Raw genomic sequence first — 23,937 nt, 5'->3', positions numbered from 1 at the left:
TTTTTTTAGGATTGACATTAATTGTTTAATTCAAGGGAATATCCATCTGCTAGTTCCTATCATTAAGAACATTGGATTTTCCACTACTTTATTCTTATTATGGACCATTTGTATTTCTTCTTTTGTGAGTTGAGGCTACTCTTTCATTATTTTACTTCTTTATTCAAAAAACCATAGTATCTTGATTTCCTATCTCTGATTTTCAAGGCCCTTCATAATTTGGCCATAACTTATTTTTCTAACTTAATACTGTCCAGTAAGAGTCATTCTACCCAATAAGGAATATTTTCTTATTCATATACCTCATTCTATTCGTTTTTTTCTTGGATTCATTCTTTTTAAGTAATGTTTTACATTTCTTTTCTGCCTATTCAAATCCTTCAGAATTCTTAAAGCCCATCTTGCGAGTCTCCCCAAATACTCTAGCCTTCATCCATTTCCTGTTATTTGAATTCCCACTGTACCAATTGTTTCTACAACTTGATTTAGTAGCAAATTATAGGCTACATTGTTGTGTTATTTATCAAGCACCAAATGTGTTGAGTCCATGAATATATAGCTGGATGGAACACAGTCTCTGTCCTTGTGAAGTTTATTTATAGTGTAGTAATAATGTGTTTATTTCCATCTCTTTGCTTTATTGGTGAAATTGAACTTTTCATATACCTCTGTTATGTATGAAGTATGCACACATTTTAGATACACTATAGTTACATATCCCAAACTGGATTGTAAGAGCATTGAGTGTATAAACCATGTTTTATCTTCTCTATTCCTTACAACACTTAACTCATTTCTGAGCACATAGCCATTACTAAATATATACTTGCTCTCTTAATGTAGTATCAAAAGTTGTAGGCTTGGAGTCACATACCTGGCCTCATATTACAGCTCAAGACCTTATGAACTAATTGTGTAACATTTGTAAGTTACTTAGCCTCTGTAAGCTTGTTTCCTCATATGTTAAATATCTGCTTCATAAGGTTTTCATGAGTTAAATGACATATGGGTTAATCAGATAATGTATGTAAAGCATTTACAGAGTAGGTGCTCATTAAAAGATGTTTGTTATTATAATAACTTGTTTAACCTTTCAAGCTAGAAAGTGTTTCAGTAACCTTTATATCCCTAACTCCTTTCATCTAAGCAGTTACCAAATTCTGCTCAGTTTACTTCAACTATCTTGTCAATTTAGCCTCTCATTTATGTTATGTTATGTTATGTTATTTTTTTGATCGCACCACGTGGCTTGCAGGATCTTGGTTCTCTGACCAGGGATTGAACCGAGACCCATGGCAGTGAGAGTCCGAGTCCTAACCACTGGACACCTAGCCTCCCTAGTCTCTCCTTTAAATCCTCATTGTAACCCACAATAAGAAATACATTTTTTATTGTGACTTAGTATATGCTTTGTTTATTTGCTCATATCTGAAACAATGTTATGAAATAATATTCGTTGTTTTTATATGTGATGCACTCTGATTTTTTTTTTTGTTCTGTTCTATATTAAAAAAAAAACAAGCTGTTTCACAACAGTGTGAAACACATGACACATGATTTTTGGAGTCTGCAAAATTTGGACTACTCCTGAACTAGATTATGTTCAAGTGTAAATTTTCAGTGAAACAGAAAACAGAGATTATTTTAGAAAACAGAAAATAGAGCTTATTTTAGAAAACAGAGCTTAATCTGATTGCACTTTGTTTCTTCTTCATTAGTTGTATATAGTTAGATTTACCTATTCTCTGTCAAAGGTGGGCCTGTTCCATTGTGCATATTCCAGGGCTGGTATAGAATGAGATTACTCAGTAATTGGGGCAGAGCTTCCCACCTTGGCAGAAATTTCTCAACCATTTCATATGTATGTTGTTGTTCTTAGGACAGAAATTTACATACATGGACTTTAAAGTCATTAGTGTAATTCTCATAGAGGGAGGGATCTGAAAAAATTCCTTTTATTATGGAAATTTTTTTAACATTTTAAAAAGTGGAAACAATGATATAATGAATCTCCATTACATAAATTTAACTTCAGTAATATAACAACATTATGTCAATTCCAAGAGGAATTTTTAGCAAAGAACTTTTAAGGCACACACAATTCCCTTCCTTAATACAGACAGATGATCTGTTTTTCAGAAGAGAGGTATCAGCCTTAGTGTACCTTGTATTAGTAATCACAACCTGTTCATTTTGATACCTGCAAGAAGAGTAAATATATGACACGAAGGAGCAGTGATGGAGTGGAGCCAGCCAGAACATTAGACCCTGACCATCTTACTTGCAATCTTTCAACAGCCATGTTTGCCAGTCTCCCCACCACCACTCAGTACCACCTACCTTGCTGACATTATTAGACTGACCTTTTAAAAATGACTTGGTGGGGGAATAGAAGCTCATTACATTTATCTTCTGTTTAAAACCTTCCCTACCTATAGAGTAAAATCCCAAACCATAGATTTTCATTCATAATCTGGCTCCAGTCTACCTTTCTCTCCCACTCTCTTCATATTCAGCTTTTTTTTCTTAGACTACCCAATCCATTTTAAGATTTGTACTTTTCAATATCCAATTTAGATTTCATCTTGTGGATGAGACCTTTTTAACTACCCAGAAAAAAATAGTAGTTCCTTTGTTTGTTTCTGTTTGTGTGTGTGTGTGTTTTGCCACTTAACTGAGTTGTATTTATTAAAGTTTGCTTCCCTCCCCACCCTCAATAAGACAGTGATCTTCTCCAAAGCAGAGGTTATAGCTTATCCTTTGTATCCTAACACTTCTTTGGTGCTCACAGCAATGAAACCTACTATGTGTTGAATGGATGTTCATACTTCTAGCATTTTAGAATCTAATTCCAACACAGGTTCTCTCCAGATGAGAGTTCATTAAAGTTTAGTTTTTCAGTTTGTTTTGTAGATTAAAAAGTTTTTTTCCTCCCCTTGTTGGGGACTTTCATTAAAATTTCTAAAGAGAACCTAAGTTCTATAGCCTTTTCCTTAGGGGGAAGTATGCTTTGGTAAACTAAAATAGAGTATCCATCTTCAACAATCCTCTAGTAAAGGTAAGTAAAATCTACTTTCAGTATTCTTAGTTTTTTGCTGTTGTTGAACATTGTGGTTTTGTGGGACTATGAAGCAAAATGGAGTGGAATAGATCTGGTCCTTATTGTTGCTTATAATAGCCTTGACCAATTTTTGATGTATTTCAGCTCATGGAATGCTGTGTAAATGCCCTGGTGACATCCTTTAAAGAGACTATCTTAGCAGAGTGCCAAGGCATGATCAAGAGAAATGAAACTGAAAGTAGGTAAAACATCACATAAAGTTCTCATACTCTTTTAAGAGGATATCTTTGAAGCACATCACTTTTAGTAAATTGCTGTTAGATCATTCTTTTATACATAGATGTTTTTGTTATGGCAAACTGCGTAAAGAAAATGATAAAAATATTTAGCATAGTTAGAAACACTGTAAAGAAAATCTCCTTTATAAACTTATATTTTAAGCATTTCTCCCCCTTAGGTATCAGTATATTTGTGTGCGCTCACATGCGAATTTCAATTTGTTCCCAAAAGTAGGACACTACTTTTAAAGGCTAATTTAAATGGTAAACGTATGGTATAGGATAGAACTAGGTATTTTGACTTTTGTGTGGAACCTTGTGGCAAATATTTTTAAAAAGTAATAAAACACTCTATGTTGGTAATCTTCATCCCTCTCCCCCAAAATATCTTACAAGATTTCTGAAGTGTATTTTTTATTACTTAAATGTTATTTTTTTATTACTTAAATATGATAAAGTTCTGTTTTGGGAGGTAACAAGTACATTAATACTAAAAAGCATACAGTAAAAATTACCCATATACTTACCACTCAGAGACAACCACTTTTAACATTTTGATGTATTACTCTCTAGATTTCATTGCATAAAATTGCAAGGTCCTATTTAATCTCTAGTTGTCTTTCAAGTACGTTTTTCAGTTCACTTAAGTCTTACACTCTTCAGAAGTATTTTGGAGTAAAAGCAAGTTTCTCATTTGGCATAAATGAAATATTTGAAGTTCTGTATGCCAAACTAAGTAGAGTTATGTCTGATCCAAGGTGGACTCACTTCAGAAGGATTTATTTAGTGGTAACCATTCTGTGAGGTAAGATTATTGTGAAGGTCAATTAAATGGGATAATAGGAGAAAGTGCTTTTTGCAAACTGAAAAATTCTTTATGAATACAGTTTTATATTACCTTGTTACTCTGAACAATCTGAGGACAGTATTTTACCCCTTAGTGATGTGACTGTGTATTGTGTATTTAACATTGCATCTACTTTATGAAATGTAACTAATTTTCTGTGTAAACTTTTGTATTTCTTAGAATAAATATATTCCATTGCATTGAAGGTTAAATGACTCACCTTTTAAGAGGAGTTGGGTTTTGCAGTGTGTGATCACTTTAATTAGAGTTTCTTTTAAAAATAATTTTTGTCAGACTGATATGGTAGATCAGGAAGTTATAGTACTTAACGATAACAAGTCCTAAACTAATTGCACCCACAGAATACTATTAAAGCTATCAACTTCCAGCTAATATTTCCCCACACTCTTATTATCATAGGCATTCTAGATCCATGATACAAATCAAAGAGAAAGTCTGTTCTGATGGATGAAATGATTACATGGGTGTGTTCTATCGTTTCAGAATTACATTTGATGTTTTCATTAATGGACAAAGTTCCTAATGGGATAGAGCCAATGTTGAAAGACTTGGAGGAACATATCATCAGTGCAGGCCTGGCAGATATGGTAGCAGCTGCTGAAACTATTACTACTGTAAGTTCTCCTCAATGACAATGATAGACATATATCAAAGTTATTTTGTAAATGCAGGATAAGGTATTTAAAATCGGGTATTTTAAATTGATGGCAAAACAGTAACGCTGGAACACCTTTCTTAATAAGAAAAAAATATTTCAGAAAAGTTACCAAATTTTAAAGCTATAGTGTTATGAAAATTATGTTTATATTTTCTCATTTTTTGTATTTTTGTTTTAAACTCAACTTAATATACAGCACTTTATTTTTAGGACTCTGAGAAATATGTTGAGCAGTTACTTACACTGTTTAATAGATTTAGTAGACTTGTCAAAGAAGCTTTTCAAGATGATCCACGATTTCTTACTGCAAGAGACAAGGTATATATTCCTGTATGTTAACACTTGTCATAATTTAATTTTAATAAGAAACTTGCATCATGATGCTATTAAATTACAAACTAAAAAACCTAGCAACTCTGATTTTTCATCAGTGGAGGGCAACCATATTATATTTGGTTTCTTATATGCTTTTGTAAGCATTGGGTATGCTTGTGAACCAGAATTTAGCTAGAAAGTTGCTTTCTTAATTTTTCAAGAATGTCTTCCTGTTTTTGAATATTATTGATTATTGAATTCTTATTCATCCTTCCTTTAAGACTCAGCTCAAAGTATACTTCTGGAATTTCCTTGATACTCTGCCTCCCCCCACATCCTATCCCAAGCAGAATTGATTTCTCTGTCCTGTTTCCTTTCATAGGGCTCTTGTGAGAGTTGTATCACATTTATTCTTGCTTTCCATATCTTCTTTCCCATTATAGTCTAGGATAATGGTAATGAAACAGTATTATCCTTAGAGTCATTATCTTTTAATTTTTATTATTTTAAAATATTTATTTTTTTATTATATTATTTTATTATATTATTTATTTATTTAATTTTGGCTGCGTTGGGTCTTCATTGCTGCACGTGGGCTTTCTCTAGTTGCAGTGAGCGGGGGCTACTCTTCATTGTGGTGCACCGGCTTCTCCTTGAGGTGGCTTCTCTTGTTGCGGAGCATGGGCTCTAGGCGTGTGGGCTTCAGTAGTTGTGGCGCGAGGGCTCAGTAGTTGTGGCTCACGGGCTATAGGGCACAGGCTCAGTAGTTGTGGTGCACGGGCTTAGTTGCTCCGCGGCATGTGAGATCTTCCCAGAGCAGGGCTCGAACCCGTGTTCCCTGCATTGGCAGGTGGATTCTTAACCACTGCACCACCAGGGAAGCCCCGTATCTTTTTAAATATCATAAACCTATCACTAGAATTACCATTAGTTTTTCCCCCTCTTCAACTACCTTTCCTTACTTCCCAAGTGAAATTATTTTCTAGACTCTAAAAACACAATCAACTTTCTCCAGTAGCATTTTTAAAAAATTACTGTCTACCTTTAGATAAATATTTGGGTAGAAAGAAAGGTAGATAGGTAGGTACCTAGGTAGATAAAGTAGGAAACGGGTTAAGGGAGTATGGAGGTAATGAGATCATTTGAAATATTAAATTGAGTGGCCTGCAAAGGGCTTTATATGAGGTGACATTCAAATCAAGATTGAAGTTGATTAAGGAATATGTCATGTGGCTCTCTGAGGGAATAATACTGTAGCCTGAGGGGAGAGCAAATGCAAAGGCTCTAAGGCAGGATTATACCTGTCATGTTCCAGAACCAGAGAAGAAAGAGATCATTGTGGCCATAGTGGATTGAGTGAGGGGGAGAATAGTAGGAAATCAGAGATAAGTAGAGATAACAGGAGGCCAGATCACGTAAGACTGAGCCATGGTAAGGAGTTTCATTTGTACTCTGAGTAGGATAGAAAGTCATAGAAATATCTTGAACCAAATGACAGGATCTGACTTACTTTTTTATCAGGATCACCTGCCTGCTGCAGAAAGAATAGACTGAAGGGGGCCAGAGAGGAAGCAAGGAAATGGGTTAAGAATCGATTTAAGTAATTCAGTTAAGTAATGATGGAAGCTCTGCCCAGAACGATAGTAGGTGAAGGTAGTCAAAAGTGGTTGGATTTTGATTATATTGTAAAAATAGGCTATACAGGACTTGCTAATGGAATCAGATGTGGAATGTGATAGAAAGATATCAGTCAAGGATGACAGATTTTTGTTCTGATCACTTAGAAGTATATGCTTGCTGAGATGAGGGAAGATGAAGACTTTGTGAGAAGCAGGTTTTGGGGAGATGGTTGAAGAGAGATTAGGAACTCAGTTCTGGACAAGTTAACTTTGAAATGCTTATTAAACATCCATATGGCAACATCAAATCTGGAGCTTAAGGGAGGGGACGGGCCTGCAAAAATAAATCTGGGAGCTTCAGCATATAGATGGTTTTTAAAGCACTGACAGTGGCTATGATCTCCAAAGTAAGAGTGAAGATAGCAAAGAGAAGAGATCCAAGGACTGGTCTGGGGCATTTTAAAGTTAGTTATCATAACGATAAGGAACCAGCCATCTTTCCTGAGGAGAGAGGCGAATGAGTGGAATGACCAGGAGAGTGCTGTGCTAGAAAACAAGTGGAAAAAGCACTTTCCAGGAGGAGGGCAGGATCTGCTGTTTTAAAATGCTGCTGATAGGTCAGATAAGATGGGGATTAACCGTTGTCTTCAGCAACATGGAGGTTGACAAGAATGATTAGTTGGAGTAGTAGTGTGAAAGCCTGTTTAGAACAGTTTCAGATAAGAATGGTAGTAGAGAAATTAGCGACAGTGAGTTAGATAATTCTTCTAGGAGTTTAGCTTAGAGAGAGAGAAATATGGGGCAGTAGCTGAAGGTGGACAAAGCCAAGAGAGAGTTTTTAAGATTTAAAGAATAATATGTATGCATATTGAGGCTGTAGAAATAATGGAGGGGGGAAAAATTGATGATACAGGAGAAAAAGGAGGGAATTCTGATTACTTTGGTTTTCTCTGTGAATTAGGAAGCCACATCATCAGCTGAGAGTATGTATGGGAGAGGAAATACTGGAGGTTTGAAGAGAAAGGAGGTGGTATGAAAATGTTTTCTAGGAGAATGTGTGGACAAGAGAAAATGTTATGGTTGTCAGGCAGCATTAATACCTCACTTGAGAATAATGATAATCATAACATGAGAAAGAGCATGTTGAAATCATTGACTTGGCCAGATACATCATTAAAAATAAAAACTAATTTGTATTTTATGTATTTTTAGAATTATAATTATCTATTTTAAGTATTAAAAATAATGTTCGTATCTTATTTTATATTATTTGTAGGCATATAAAGCAGTTGTTAATGATGCTACCATATTTAAACTTGAATTACCTTTGAAGCAGAAAGGGTAAGTCTTTTAAATCATATGTTTAAAATTCTTACATTAAAATTCTTAAATTTTTTGGAGTGTATTATATGTTATTGGATATGCAAAGTGCCCTGTTTCCCTAATCCTGTCAGGTTTGTTTTTCATTTTTTTAACTTTTATGATTTTTGCCACCTTTGATTATTAAAAATTCTGTCTTGATTTTAAAATTTATATTATCTCCTCTATGACCAAAGAATGTTGACCTTATTTTTTTAAGTAAAAAACGTTTTGTTCTTAATCTTTTTGAATCTCTTCTTGATTTTCCCTCCTCGTTTTTCACCAAAGTTATTTTATAACCTACAAAAGCATAGAATATGACTCTATTCACCATAATGATTTTAAGGGAAATCAATTTTAATGTAAATTTTTATGTTTTTTTTTTAGTTGATCTCTCATTGGTAAGATCTCAATCTCAAGTAAGATAGATTTATTTGTGCTACTATTACAGAAAATCTGAAAATGAAAAGTTAATGAAATATTAATTAATCTGAGCTAGTTATAGTATCTTCAGAGTTGTACTAAGTAGTGCTAAAGGTTAATTGGAAAAACTTCTTTCTTAATCTTAAATAAATTTTATACACAATGCTAAAATATTCAAAAATAGCATTTCTCAAGAAGGAAAAGTAATTGTTCAGGGCTTTGTTGTTTTTTTTTAAAAATCATTTTCATTTTGTATTTTTTTGAACCGTGTAAGTTATTTGAGTGCCATCACAGTGGAAGACACCTACCTGGGTCATACAGTTTTATTGGCATTGTTTAGAAGGGCATTTATTGTGTTCTCTTTATAAATATGAAACATATAACACTACATCTTGGAGATCTCTTCATGTGAATACATAAAGGTCTTACTTATTCTCCACTACTCCCAGCATTTTTTAATGAAAATATTCAAACTGAAGAGTAAAGTCACTCTGTTGCTTTATTTATATGTATATGTATCTTTATATGTATATTTATATATATGTATATTTATTTATATGTATCTCCCTATACATCCATCAGTCAACTTTTAAATGCATTTCAAAAGAAGTTGCAAGCATCAGTAAACTTTGCTCCCTAAACACTTTAGCATGCAGTCATTAATTGAATTTTGTGTTTGTTTTGAGATAAAATTTACCTACAGTCATATCCATAAATCAAATCTTAGGTGTATAATTTTGTCAGATTTGACAAATGCCTATATCCCTATTAAGATACACAATATCTTCATCATCCTTGAGAATTACCTTATGTCCATTCCCAATCAGTTCCACCTCCTTCCAGAAGGCAACTATTGTTCTGATTATTTCAACATAGGTTAGTTTTGCCTGATCTAGGACTACATATAAATGGAATTCATACAATATGTACTTTTTGTGTGCAGCTTTTTTCAACTCAGCATAGTGTTTTTAAGATTTATCCATGTTTTTTGTATCACAGTGGTTTGCTTTCCAAAGTGGTTGTACTGTTTTACACTCCCACCAGCAAAGTATAAGAATACCACTTAATCCGTGTTCTTGCCAGTGTTTAGTGTTGTCATTTTAATTTTAGTCATTCTGGATGTATGTAGTATTATCTCAGTATAGTTTTGATTCCCATTTCCCTCATGTCTATTGATATTGAACACTTTTTTGGTATTTTTGGTACTCTTATTTTCTGTTTTTTTTTCTATTGGGTTGTTCCTTTTTATTAGTGAGCTGTGAGTTCTTATATATTCTGTATGTAGGTCCTTTGTAAGATATATGCTTTTCTTTTGTGGATTTTGCTTTCTATGTTTTGTCTAGGAAACCTTTGTCTACCTCTGACACTAGGACAAGAAGATAACCTTCTGTTTTCTTCTAGAAGCTTTATAAGTTTTAGCTTTCATATTTACATTTAAGAGCCACCTTAAATTGATATTTGCATATAGTGTAAGTTAGGGATTAACTTTCATTTTTTTCTTTTCTGTATGGATAGCAAGTGGTTTCATCACCATTTGTTGGAAATACTTCCCATTCCCTACTGGGTTGCTTTAGTGTCTTATGTGAAAAATCAAGTGACTTAAAAATATGTTTTTCTGGACTTTCTGTTCTATTCCATTGAATTAAATGGGTATCCTTTGGCCATTACAAACAGCCATGATTAATATAGTTCTGCAGTAAGTCTTTAAGTCAGCTGGTATAACTTTGTTCTTTTTTTTCCTTGAGTGCTTTTGATATTCTGGTATTTTGCTAGTATATAAAAATATGGTTGATTTTTGTATATAGATCTTACCTCCTGTTACCTTATTAAAGTTATTAGTTCTAGTAGTTCTTTTTTAGATTTCTTGAGATTTTCTATGTAAAAAATCATGTAATCTTTGAATAAGGCAGCTTTATTTCTTCCTTTCTCATCTTTATACCAGTTATTTCTTTTTCTGGATTGATGCACTGGCTAGGATCATAAGTACAGTATTGAACAGAAGTAGTGAGAGTGGGCATCCTTGCCTTTTTTGGCAAGCTTAGGGGAAAAGTCTTAATATTTTGTCATTAAGTACAAAGTTAGGTGAGGGTTTTTCATAGATGCCTTTAATTGAGTTTTTTTTATTCCTAATTTGCTGAAAGTTTGATAATGAATTGGTGTTGACTTATTAAATGCTTTTTATGTGTTAAAATGACCAGAAGGTTTTTCTTCCTTATTCTTTTGATGTGGTGAAATACATTGATTTGGGGGAGGGGTGTGGGGAGATAGAAGAGAGATTTATTTAAAGGAATTGGCTTATGTAATTGTGGGGGCTGGCAAATCCAAAGTTCGTAGGGCAGGCTAGCAGGCTGGAAATTCTTGGGCAGGAATTATTAGACATCTTGGGCAGAATTTCTTCTCAGAAAGAAACCTGAGGGAAACCTCAGTTCTGCTTTTTAATTTTTATTTTATATTGGAGTATAGTTGATTTACAATGTTGTGTTAGTTTCAGGTGTACAGCAAAGTGATTAAGTTATACATATACATATATCCATTCTTCTTCAGACTTTTTTCCCATTTAGGTTATTACAGAATATTGAGTAGAGTTCCCTGTGCTATACAGTGTGTCCTGTTGATTATTTATATATATGTGTGTATATATATATATATATATATATATATGTATATACACATTATATATATATGTGTATATATATATGTATATACACATTATATATATATGGTAGTGTGTATATGTTATTCCTAAACACCTGATTTATACCCCCACACACACACATTTCCCCTTTCATAACCATAAGTTTATTTTTGAAGTCTGTGAGTCTCTTTGTTTTATAAATAAGTTTGATTAATTTTTTTTAGATTTCACATATAAGTGATATCATATAATATTTGTCTGACTTACTTCACTTAACATGATAATTTCTAGGTCCATCCATGTTGCTGCAAATGGCATTATTTCATTCTTTTTTATGGTTGAGTAATATTCCATTGTATATATGTACCACATCTTCTTTATCCATTCCTCTTTTGATGGACATTTAGGTTTCTTCCATGTCCTGGCTATTGTAAATAGTGCTGCAATGAACATTGGGGTGCATGTGTCTTTTCAAATTATGGTTTTCTCTGGACATATGCCCAAGAGTGGGATTGCTGGGTCATGTGGTAGCTCTATTTTTAGTTTTTCAAGGAACCTCCATACTGTTCTCCATAGTGGTTGTATCAATTTACATTCCCACTAACAGTGCAAGAGGGTTCCCTTTTCTTCACACCCTCTCCAGTATTTATTGTTTGTAGACTTTTTAATGATGGCCATTCTGACTGGTGACATTGTATTTTTGATTTGCATTTCTCTAATAATTAGCGATGTTGAGCATTTTTTCATGTGTTTTTTGGCCATCTGTATGTCTTTTTTGGAGAAATATCTGTTTAAATCTTCTGCCCATTTTTTGATTGGGTTGTTTGTTTTTTTTTGATATTGAGCTTCATGAGCTGTTTGTATATTTTAGAGATTAATCCCTTGTCAAGTCACTTCATTTGCAAATATTTTCTCCCATTCTGTGGATTGTCTTTTCATTTTGTTTATGGTTTCCTTTGCTATGTAAAAGTTTTAAAGTTTAATTAGGTCCCATTTGTTTATTTTTGTTTTTATTTTCATTACTCTAGAAGGTAGATCCAAAAAAGATATTGCTGCAATTTATGTCAAACAGTGTTCTGCCTGTGTTTTCCTCTAAGAGTTTTATAGTGTCCAGTCTTACATTTAGGTCTTTAATCCATTTGGAGTTTATTTTTGTGTATGGTGTTAGAGAGTGTTCTAATTTCATTTTTTTACATGTAGCTGTCCAGTTTTCCCAGCACCATTTATTGAAGAGACTGTCTTTCCTCCATTGTATATTCTTGCCTCCTTTGTCATAGATTAATTGACCATAGGTGCATGGGTTTATTTCTGGGCTTTATCCTGCTCCGTGGATTTATATTTCTGTTTTCGTGCCAGTACCAGACTGTTTTGATGACTGTAGCTTTGTAATATAGTCTGAAGTCAGGGAGCCTGATTCCTTCAGTTCCATTTTTCTTCTTCAGGATACATTGTTTTTTTTAAGAAAACATTTAACCAAGGTTGAATTCTTGGGATAAATTCTACTTGGTCGTGCTGTATTATTCTTTTTATATATTCCTGGATTAATTTGCCAGTGTTTTGTTAAATATTTTTTGTCTATATTTGTGGATTTACCATTTTCTTTCTGGCCTTTGTGCCTTGTACAATTTTCATTTTTTTGATATTTGTCCTTTTCTGGTTTCAGGATTATGCTGGCCTCAAAAAGTATTGAGAGTTATTCCCTCCTTTTGTATGTTTTAAAAGAATTAGTTTAATTGACATTACTTCTTCCTTAAATGTTTGGTAGAATTCATTAGTAAAACCATTTGAGTCGGGAGTTTTCTCTTTGGGCAGGTACTGATCACAAGTTCGATTTCTTTAATAGATAACAGGCTTTTCAAAATTTTAAATTTAATCTGGTTGTAGTTTTGGTGAAGTGGTGCTTTACAAGGAATCTTTTCTTCTCAGTTGTCGAAATAACGTACATATAGTTGTAAGTTTATTATCCTTTTCTCTTTGGAAATACATTAAAACTTTTTTTTCTGGAACCATTTGAGAGTAAGTTGCTCATTATTCCAAGTACACTAGTGTATATTTTCTACAAATATAATCACAATACAACTATCAAAGTCAGAAAATTGTCTTTGATGCATAATAACCATCTACTCCTCAGATCCCTTTAAATTTATTGACCATGTTGTATTTTTTATAGCAGAAGGATCCATCGCAGAATCATGTGTTGCATTTAGTTCTTATAATTCCTTTTTCTTTGGTGTGGAACTGTCTCTCTTTTGACTGTCATTATCTTGACATTTTGAAGATTACAGTCCAATTATTTTGTAGGATGTCCCTTAGTGTGAGTTAATCTGATGTTTTTTATGATTAGATTCAGGTTTGCATCTTTGGCAGAAGTGAAAGTTTATTATTCTCATTGAATCTTTTTTTTGGCCACGCCACATGGCTTGCTGGATCCTAGTTCTCCGACCAGGGATTGAACCTGGGCCCTCAGCAGTGAAAGCATGGAGTCAACCCCTGGACCACCAGGGACTTCTGTCATTGCATCTTATCTGAGGGAGGGTGCATGATTTTGATTTATCTCAGTACTGATTTAGTTTAGTTTGATTACCTAATTAAGTTGGTGTATGCCAGACTTATCCACTCATTCTTTTTCTTTTTGTAATTAAGTATTTTTTGACAGGTACTTTAAAACTGTAAAGATCCCATCATTGCTCATTAAATTTTCAATTCGTACATTGATTTATCATCTCAGTATGAACTCATAGTTTACTATTTTTATTCAATGGGTTATAATTTACTTTTTTTTTTGGTGGGGGTGGTGGGTTGCTGTGCTGCATGGATTACAGGATCTCAGTTCCCTGACCAGGGATTGAACCCAGGCCACAGCAGTGAAAGCACCAAATCCTAACCACTAGACCACCAGGGAGCTCCCATAATTTACTTTTATTCTTTGTTTTGATTTTTAGATTATCCTAGATTTCACTAATGGGAGCTGGTTTCTGGGTCCTTTTAAAGTAAATTCTTCTTTCTTTTTGGGATGTGAAGATTTCCAGATTCATTTTGTACTTTCCCTTGCCTTAGCCTCAGGGTTAGCCATTTTTTCACAGAGCTCTAGTTGCTTTTAGTGGACGTTGGTATTTAGTGGACAAAATCTGTTGCTAGGTGTATTCATTGCTATTGTGGTGTCACTGCTCTTAGAGCCTCTCAGTGGACAAGCTAAAGGTACACATATGCATTTACAACTACAATACCTGGCCTTGTTTCTTTGTGGATGCATTCCTCACCCTGCTGAGGCTCTGACTCCCCAGACTGGACCACCCCCTATATGAATGCCTTCCTCATCCAACTGGAGCCTTAATGCCTCCCGTTGTACCTTCTCCTTGCATGGACACCCTCCTTACCTATTTGGTCTCTTCTCTCATACTCCATACATGGCCACTCCTTCATGTCAACACACCCCTTAACTGTTTGGTCTTTGATGCCTGGATGCTAGGCCTTTCTAGTGGCTCTGACACCTCATGCAAAGTTGCAGCCCTGCAAGGATGGCTCTTTTACTCTGCTTGGGCTTTCATGTCCTTGGTTAAGTTTATTTCTAGGTATGTTTTTCTTTTGGATGTTATTATAAATGAAATTGTTTATATAATTTCCTTTTGGATTGTTCATTGCTGGCGTATGAAAACACAACTGATTCTTGTGTGTTGATCTTGTACCCTGCAACTTTGCTAATAAATTTAGTCATTGGCTCTAGTAGCTTTTCTGTGGATTCTTTAATACTTTATATATAGAAGGTCATGACATCTGTGAATAGAGATACTTTTACTTCTTTCTTTCCAATTTGGATGTCTTTATTTTTCTTGCCTAATTGCTCTAACTAGAACTTCTAGCTCTAGGTAGAACTTCTAGCACAGTGATGAACAGCAGTGGTGAATGTTGACATCTTTGTCTTATTCCTGATTAGTATGTTAGCTGTAGTTTTTTTCATAACTTTGTTATTCTTAATAGCAGCATGGTGTTATGTCTGGTACATATAGCATAGTTTATTTAATTGATCCTTTATTTCTACACTAAGTATTTTCTGATACTTTGCTATTACTAATAATAGTGCTCCAGTGAATAATATTGTACATTTGCCATTTTATATGTTTCTACAGTCTAAATTCCCAGAAGTGGGGATTACTTTCTCTTTATTTTTTTTATTCTAAGGTGACCAGGTCCTGTCTTTAGCTCCAGATTAAGTAGAAAATTTCTGTGGAATAAAATGAGTATTATTAGATGATTCAGGCAGCAGAACATGAGTGTTGTGGCTCTTGGAGGTGGTAGAGGTAATGTTCTAGAAGAATAAAGCTGCTAGTATCATCCAGGTTATTTGGGAGAGTCACTCCTGAGGAGGAATATAGTAGTTCATGGTGAGCCAGTGCTTCCACTGAGAACAATCAGGGAAATCAGGTAAATTTAGGAAATAGTCACTTTAATATTATCAAAGAGCTACAGAAGCAACTAGAACAAAATAATGAAAGTCATAGAAATGAGAGAGAATCTTCAGAAGTTAGCTGATGCTTTGTAGCTGTGTTTCCCTGAAAAAAAGTAACTGAGAATCTAGGTTTCACTCAGGCTGAGCAGTACTGCTGGGGGACAGTAGAGCTTTTGGTGGTCACACAGGACTGGAATGACAAAACTCAACTAGGCTCTCAAGTGAAAGCCCAGGAGGGACATTCCTTAGATTCAGTGGGTAACCAGAGGTAGACTGATTCTTACCAAAACTACAACCCATCCTTGAGCCAAAGTAGTTTGATTGGATTAAAGTGATCAGCCTCTGCCATAGCAGAACAAAGGGTGAACACACATTCTTAATGGAAGATAAACTAGTCTGGTGCCTCTGTGATTCTTTTTTTTTTTTTTTAATTGAAGTACAGTTAATTTACAATGTTGTGTTAATTACAGGTGTACAGCAAAGTGATTAAGTTATACATTTATATTTTTTTAAGATTCTTTTTTCCTGTAGGTTATTACAAAATATTGAGTATAGTTCCCTGTGCTATGCAGTAGATCCTTGTTGGTTATCTGTTTTATATATAATAATGTGTATATGTTAATCCTAAACTCCTAATTTATCCCTCTCCCCCTTCATGATTTTTTTATATGCAGTGCGTAGTATTCAGTACATTACTAGTCCTGTGATGGCAGAGAAATTTATGATCAACTAAGAGAAAAATAATTTCAGAAGCAGACTCTCAGGTGATCCCACTATTGGAGTTAGTAGATAAGGACTTTAAAATAATTAAGATTAATAACTTAACCACAGTGATATATCACTCACGCCCACTCGGATGGCTAAAATTAAAAAGACATTAACAAGTGTTGGTAAAGATGCGGAGAGAGATTGGGATCATTATAGTTGGTACACAGCTACTGTGGTAACACTTTTGTAGTTCCTCAAGAAGTTTAACATAAAGTTAACATGTGACCCATCAGCTCCACTCCTGGGTATATACCCAAAAGAAATGAAAACATATATCTACTCAAAAACTTGTACATAAATGTTCATAGCAGCATTATTCTTAATAGCCAAAAAATGGAAACAACCCAAATGTCCATTATCTGATGATGAATAAGCAAAATGCGGTATATCTATGCGATGGAATTTTATTTAGTCATAAAAGGAAAGAAATTCTGATACATGCTACAACTTGAGTGAAACCTTGAGCTGTGAAATAAGCCAGACACAAAAGGACAACTTTTTTATGATTACACTTATATGAAGTATCTAGGATACGCAAATTTATTGATACAGCAAAGTAGAATAGACGTTACCAGGAACTGGGGATAGGAGGGAATGGAAGGTTATTGTTTAATGAGTACAGGGTTTCTGTTTAGGATAATGAATAAGTTCTGGACATAGATAGTGATGATATTTGCAGACCATTGTGAATGTACTTAAGGCCACTGAATTGTACACTTAAAATGGCTAATATGCTAAATCTTTTGACCATGATAAAAAGATAATTTTTTTGAAGGAATGAATGGATATGTGCTATGATCTGGATGAATCATAAAAACATTATGCTAAGTAAGAGATACCAGTCACAAAAGGTCACATATTGTATGCTTCCATTTATATGAGATGTCCAGAATAAGGAAATCCATAGAGACAGAAAGTCGATTAGTTATAACTAGGGACTGGGAGGGAGGGATAGCTGGAAAATGAGATTTGACTACTAATGAGTATGGGGTTTGTTTTTGGGGTAATGAAAATGTTTAAAATTTTATTTTGATGATAGTTGTACAACCTTGTGAATATACTTTAAAGAAACATTGAATTACACACTTCAGATGGATAAATTGTATGGTATGTGAATTATATCTCAGTAATCTTAAATAGATCATGAATAATAATGAGTAAGTAATACATATTAATAGACAAATAGGTGGAAATTGTTACCTGAGAAAAGGTAAAATATCTATAGCGATATGTAATTGGAATTATAGAGAAAGGAAAATGAGGCATGAGCTATTGACCAAAATTTTTCCAAATTGCCAAAAGATGCCAACTTCTGTATTCAAGCAACTCTTTGAATCTCAAGCGTGATAGCTACAAATTAAACCATTCCTAGGTACATCATAGTAAAACAGCTAAAAACTGGAAAAAAACAAAACAAAAAGAGATCGGGGGAATGACACAATACCAAAGAAACAACAATAAAAGACTGAAAACTGTCTTCTCAACCTGTTGAATTGGAGGAAGGGAGATAGACCACTGCAGTTATTACAGCAGTTCATATAGAAGCTAGGTATTGGCAATGTGAATAGGTTGGAGGAGATGGATAGATTCTTATGAAGTAAGTTAGTGGTCTTTAGACTTGCTATATCTACCTCGAGGGATACAGAAAGAATTCCCAAGAGTATGCCAGTGTAGATACTTTTAAGGAAATCACTTTCTAAATCCTCAATTTCCACATCTACTTTTTTCTGAAATTGAACCCTCTGGTGGAAGTATTGCAGTTTCTCCTTTCACTTCTCCTTTCCAGAATTACTCTTCCCTATTTTGTAAAGAAAGGCCTATCTCTCTTCATTCTTACTATGGTATGTGCCTTGAATTGTAAAATGCCTCCAAGTCGTTTAAGAAAGGAATATTTTGAAATATTGGTATTGTTGTACAGAAAATGAATTTCTAATGACTAGATGTTATATCCTTTTGCAAAATGGTTTCTAATTATTTGCTTTCAACACAATTGATGGCTAATTTGATCCATTATTAAAAAATAACTTTTTTTGTTAGATCAGTATATGTTTTTTTAGCAAATAACTCAGGAGGTGCTCAATGAATTGAGTAACATTATAAGAAAAACTTCTTCTAGTCCTATCTATAAATATGAATAAGATTTTTTAGGTAAAAGCCATAAATTTATAAATACAAAAAGTAGAAGTAAAATTGATGATTTCCTGCATTCATAATTGGGAGGGGAAAAAAGTTTCATCCACTTCATAGACAAAATTTTGCATATGCATATGTTTTATACACACACAATATAATTATGTTGTTTTGTTAAGTCGTGTACTTATAATAATTTGGACAACTCATTTCTGATAACAGTTGAATTTTATACATAAGAAGTGTTAAAATGTTGAATTTAAATTTATTTACATATATAGTTTAGAGAAGTGTGATAAAGAATAAATGAAAGACTTTCAAACATAAAGTACGATACACTCGTTTTAAAGTTTTGTTAGGAAAGTGAAATAGAGATGTAAGTTCATTGTTTAAGGAAAGTTTGTTTACAGTTGTTTTTAATGAAGGATAATATATATCATATCACTGTGAAATTTAGGTTACATTGGATATGTCTCAAAGAGTGAAGTAACAGTTTTAACATAAATTGATTGATGTTCTGAATCAGATCGTGAAAAACAGGGGAGAATGCTACCTGTGTGACATCTTGCAAATAAACACTGAGTGCTTTAAAAAAAAAAGTTTTAAATGTTAACTTATAAATATGCAAGGATTTACACAGTTTTTCAAAACTATTTTAGAAGCATCTTAATAAAATCTTTTAAAGATCATTGGCAAAGCTGCCACTAGAGTGAGGCAAGGTGGCACATAGGTTACAAAATACAAGGAGGTCTCACTCTCAGTGTTCTCCAAGTGCACTTATGGGAACCTAAGAGTGAGTGCCTCCTTAAACTATGCACCCTAGATGTAGACTTGCTTACCCTAGTCCCACTGGATCTATACAACATAAGAAATCTGTGAAAAATTGGCTTTAGAAAAAATATTTGCAGATTCAGTCATTTTCATCAACTGCTTTTAATTTGTTTTTTAGGGTGGGATTAAAAACTCAGCCTGAATCAAAATGCCCTGAGCTGCTTGCCAATTACTGTGACATGTTGCTAAGAAAAACGCCATTAAGCAAAAAACTAACCTCTGAAGAGATTGAAGCAAAGCTTAAAGAAGTGGTACATAAAATTTTTTTAACTTGAAATTTTTAAATTATCTTTGAATTTGTGTTTTGCTTATAAGGCTTTCTGTGATAGCCTCAGTTTTTTTTTTAATGTATATCTCTAAGCAACTAATATTATGAAATTTTACCAGTGCAAGATCTCTATAGAGCAGTTATTTTTCTTACTGAAAATTTTTATTCTGTAGCTGCCAGAAAGGGAAATAGTATTTAATTCTTCCCCTTTCTTGATTATTTTTAAAAGTCAGTTAAATTCTAGCTTGTATTAAAGGACAAAAAAAGGGAAAATGGAGCTAGCTGGTGGTATTTGGAACGATATTTGAGAGACCAGGAGTTTTTCACTTCTTCCTTTTTGTGAGAGCCCAAAATAGATAGCCAGGGATAAATGAGTGTAGATAAAAAGTTAGTTGCTTTCATATTTATTTGTCTCTGCTTGTTATTGTAATATGATATAAGCCAAGGACATCATATCAAAGAGGAAAAAATTAGTAAGTAAAGATATAGAGAAAGTATAGACAAAGAGGGATAGAGGGGGGAGTTCCATGGCAGTCCAGTAGTTAAGACTGCTTTCACTGCTGGGCCCAGGTTCAATCGCTGGTCAGGGAACTAAGATCCCATAAGCTGCATGGCGCAGCCAGCAAAGCAGGGGGGTGGAGTGGGGGGTGGTTAGAGAGAAGATTAGTGTTAGAATAAAGTGAAGAAGAAATGTAGAAGAAAAAAATGGGGAAGAACCATTGATTTTCATGTAAAGTCTTATCACATTTTATATTAAATCTCAAAACTTAATGTTTCTAAGAACTAAAAGGTTATTTGGTTACAGTCTCAAATTTGCTAACTTTTAAAGTATTAAAGTACTGTAGTATTTCAGGACTGGTTATTTTTCAGAGATGGGCAATTTACTAAACCTCTCTCTGTATTTGATTATATAAATTTCTGAATTTTGACAATTGGGGATGTAGAAAGGTCTAAATGAGAGGGATGGCTAAGAATGTATGTAAATTGAAAGTAACTTTTTTTTCTGTACAGCTCTTGGTACTTAAATATGTACAAAACAAAGATGTTTTTATGAGATATCACAAAGCTCATTTGACACGACGTCTTATATTAGACATCTCTGCTGATAGTGAAATTGAAGAGAATATGGTAGAGTGGCTAAGAGTAAGTAAAATTTTAAAAAATATTTGGTTTTCTTAAAATAGCACATGGTTCATATGTGTGCTTAAGTAATGCATTTTGTTGATATTGTTAATATTGAAGAAATATGGAATGTTTTAGAAGAATATAGCATCAATTATATAAAATAAAGTATATTTTCTTAAGACTTCTGGTGAAGCACCTTTGCTCTTGCTTTGCTTCTGTTGTTTCACTCTTTTGTATCTCTGCTCTCATTTGAACTGACCTTAACTAACGGACAAATCGTTTCATTTTTAAGATGTTTTTAGTACTAAATATTTAACCATAGAGATGTTTGTAAATAAATACATCTATTAAGGAAAAAGAACAAATAGGTAAAAGTTGATGGCTTATTTAGGTTAATCAATGCTAATTATGGCTAAATTCCTATGTTAAAATATTTTACATCTGTTCCTTTCTGTCCATTTTAATGGAATTTGAGTTATATCAGTATAGCATAAATGAATGTCTTTCATTTATACATATGGTGTTATATATAATATTACATTAATATATGATAATAGGGCTTCCCTGGTGGCGCAGTGGTTGAGAGTCCGCCTGCCGATGCAGGGGACACGGGTTCGTGCCCCAGTTGGGGAAGATCCCACATGCTGTGGAGCCTGCGCGTCCAGAGCCTGTGCTCCGCAATGGGAGAGGCCACAACAGTGAGAGGCCCGCGTACCACAAAAAAAAAAAAAAAATATATGATAATAAAACATCTATTATAATGTGTATAATTATATGTATTTTATATATTTTTTTTCATTTATATGTGTATTTCAAATTAAAGATTTGCAGATAGCCCTGTTTTGCCTGGTAGTGTGGGATAGTAAAAATTATTGTTCAGGTGATCTTAATATTAACAATCACTGGGAAAAATTACTGCTTTGTGACTTCGAAATTTTTGTCAAAATATTAAAAACCTCTTATTATCTAAGTATATAGGAGAAAGAAAAAATTAGTAAAATTAATATGTATTTAGTACACTGTAATTTAAAACAAACTTTCAGATTTAAAGTGTATTTCTTTGAAAAAACTGCTATTGCAATTCACATGTCTGATATTGTATCTAGAATATATAAAGAACTCTTACAACTCAACAGTAAAGACAACTCAGTTAAAAATGGGCAAAGAGGGGCTTCCCTGGTGGCGCAGTGGTTGAGAGTCCGCCTGCCGATGCAGGGGACACGGATTCATGCCCCGGTCCGGGAAAATCCCACATGCCGCAGAGCGACTGGGCCTGTGAGCCATGGCCGCTGAGCCTGCGCGTCCGGAGCCTGTGCTCCGCAACGGGAGAGGCCACAGCAGTGAGAGGCCCGTGTACCCGAAAAAAAAAAAGGGCAAAGAATTCGAATAGACATTTCTTCACAAAAGATATATAAATGTCCAATAAGTGTATGCAAAGATGCTCAACATCATTAGTTATTAGGGAAATGCAAAGTAAAACCACTGGGATAGCTGAAAATTCAGACAATAACATGTTGGTGAGGAAGAGGAGAAATTGGAACCCTCATGCATTGCTGGTAGGAATATAAAATGGTGCAGCCACTTTGGAAAACTGACGGTTCCTCAAAAAGTTAAACATAAAGTTGACCCAGCAGTTCTACTCCTAGGTAATTCCACTCAAGAGAAGTGAAAACATAATGAGCACACAAAAAATTGTACATGAATGTTCACAGCAGCATTATTCATAATAGCCTAATAGTGAAAATAACCCAGGTCAGTCAGCTGATAGATAAAATATGGTTTATTCATATAATGGAATGTTTTTGGTAATAAAAATAAATGAAGTGCTGATATATGCAACCATATAGATGTACTTTGAAAATATTATGCTAATAAGCAAAGAAGCCGGTTAGACCACATACTATATGATTCCCTAATACAAAGTGTCCACAGTAGCCAAATCTGTAGAGACAAAAAATAAATTAATGGTTTTCAGGAATGGAGGAGTGGGGGAACATGGGGAGTGACTGCTAGTAAGTATGGAGTTTCTTTTGGGGCTGATGAAAATGTTCTAAAGTTAGATAGTGGTGATGGTTGCATAACTCTGTAAATATACTGAAACCTGTTTAATTGTACACTTTAAAAGGGCAAATTTTGAGGTACGTGATTTATATCTCAACACTGTTACTAAAATGAAGAGTAGTTTGACTAGTACTTGCCTTCTTGTCATGTAACTTACAAGTTACTTAGTGAGCACCTTTTGTATACTTTGAAGAGTTCTCATGCTCTGTAAGTTTGGATCAGCTTCCAAACTTTTGTCTTTTGGTCTTTCAAAGTCGTCAAAGTTTTTGCTGGCATCACTTCCTCTTCTTAATTTTTTTGTCACTACCACTTTTCTCATTTATGTTGATAATTTGCCTTCATTAAGTTCCTTGTACCTGCATGTTTAGACTCTTCAGCATTGGCATTATCAACAAACATTACAACCACAGTTAGCTCTTTCTTCAGAAACTCCATTTATGTTCTATTTTATTTTCATTTCCAACATTATTCCCTTCCTTCCTGCCTCCCTCCCTCCCTTCCTTTTCTTTCCTTTCCTTTTCTTCTTCTTCTTCTTTTTTTTTTTTGGTGTACTTTTATCATCTTTCTTGACCAATACCTCTTTCAGTTATCCGTTTTTATAAAATGTCATGTGGATTTATCAGTGGAAGACATGGATGCAACAAAGCTACATGCTTTGCTGTCTGTGGGTGAACTGAATAAACAGATGACTAACAGATTTTGAAAGAAATATTGTGATTGGTCAATGATGTGATGTGCTTTGTTAGTGATTTGTAGATTGAGGAGCTAGAAGTGAAATTTGTGCTTTATGCATAACTCACGTTTAATATATAATGGTAATTGAAATTTGAACAGTGTTGTTGGGGTACTGGTGTTCTTTTAACTGTACTGTGGTAATTGAAATTCATGCATATTGGAATCATGCACAGAAAGCCAGGATTGCCTGTATATTCTGTTTAGGTTCTAAGAATCAAATTTAATAGGTATTAGATTATAAACATTCTATAAATATAAGAGAGAAGAAGAATTTTGTATTAAATCATCTAAAACTTAGTTTTCCGTTAAAATTTTTCCTAATAGTATATCAGATTATTTATTATTTATTACTTCTG

General features: G+C 33.9%; 1 protein-coding gene across 1 annotated transcript in view; it reads left to right on the top strand.

Moving 5' to 3' along the window:
- CUL5 (cullin 5) overlaps positions 1-23,937 on the top strand; it is a 93,586-nt gene that overhangs the window by 62,658 nt on the left and 6,991 nt on the right. Inside the window, exons 8-13 of the mRNA XM_065881746.1 lie at positions 3,206-3,299; positions 4,691-4,821; positions 5,076-5,183; positions 8,076-8,140; positions 19,511-19,643; positions 20,672-20,803. Coding sequence (XP_065737818.1) covers positions 3,206-3,299; positions 4,691-4,821; positions 5,076-5,183; positions 8,076-8,140; positions 19,511-19,643; positions 20,672-20,803 — 663 coding nt within the window. The remainder of the gene's footprint in view (positions 1-3,205; positions 3,300-4,690; positions 4,822-5,075; positions 5,184-8,075; positions 8,141-19,510; positions 19,644-20,671; positions 20,804-23,937) is intronic.

Source organism: Phocoena phocoena, chromosome 8, assembly GCF_963924675.1.
Source record: "Phocoena phocoena chromosome 8, mPhoPho1.1, whole genome shotgun sequence".
NCBI lineage: Eukaryota > Metazoa > Chordata > Mammalia > Artiodactyla > Phocoenidae > Phocoena > Phocoena phocoena.
The sequence above is the reverse complement of the archived record's forward strand: the minus strand, read 5'-3'. Positions and strand labels throughout refer to the sequence as shown.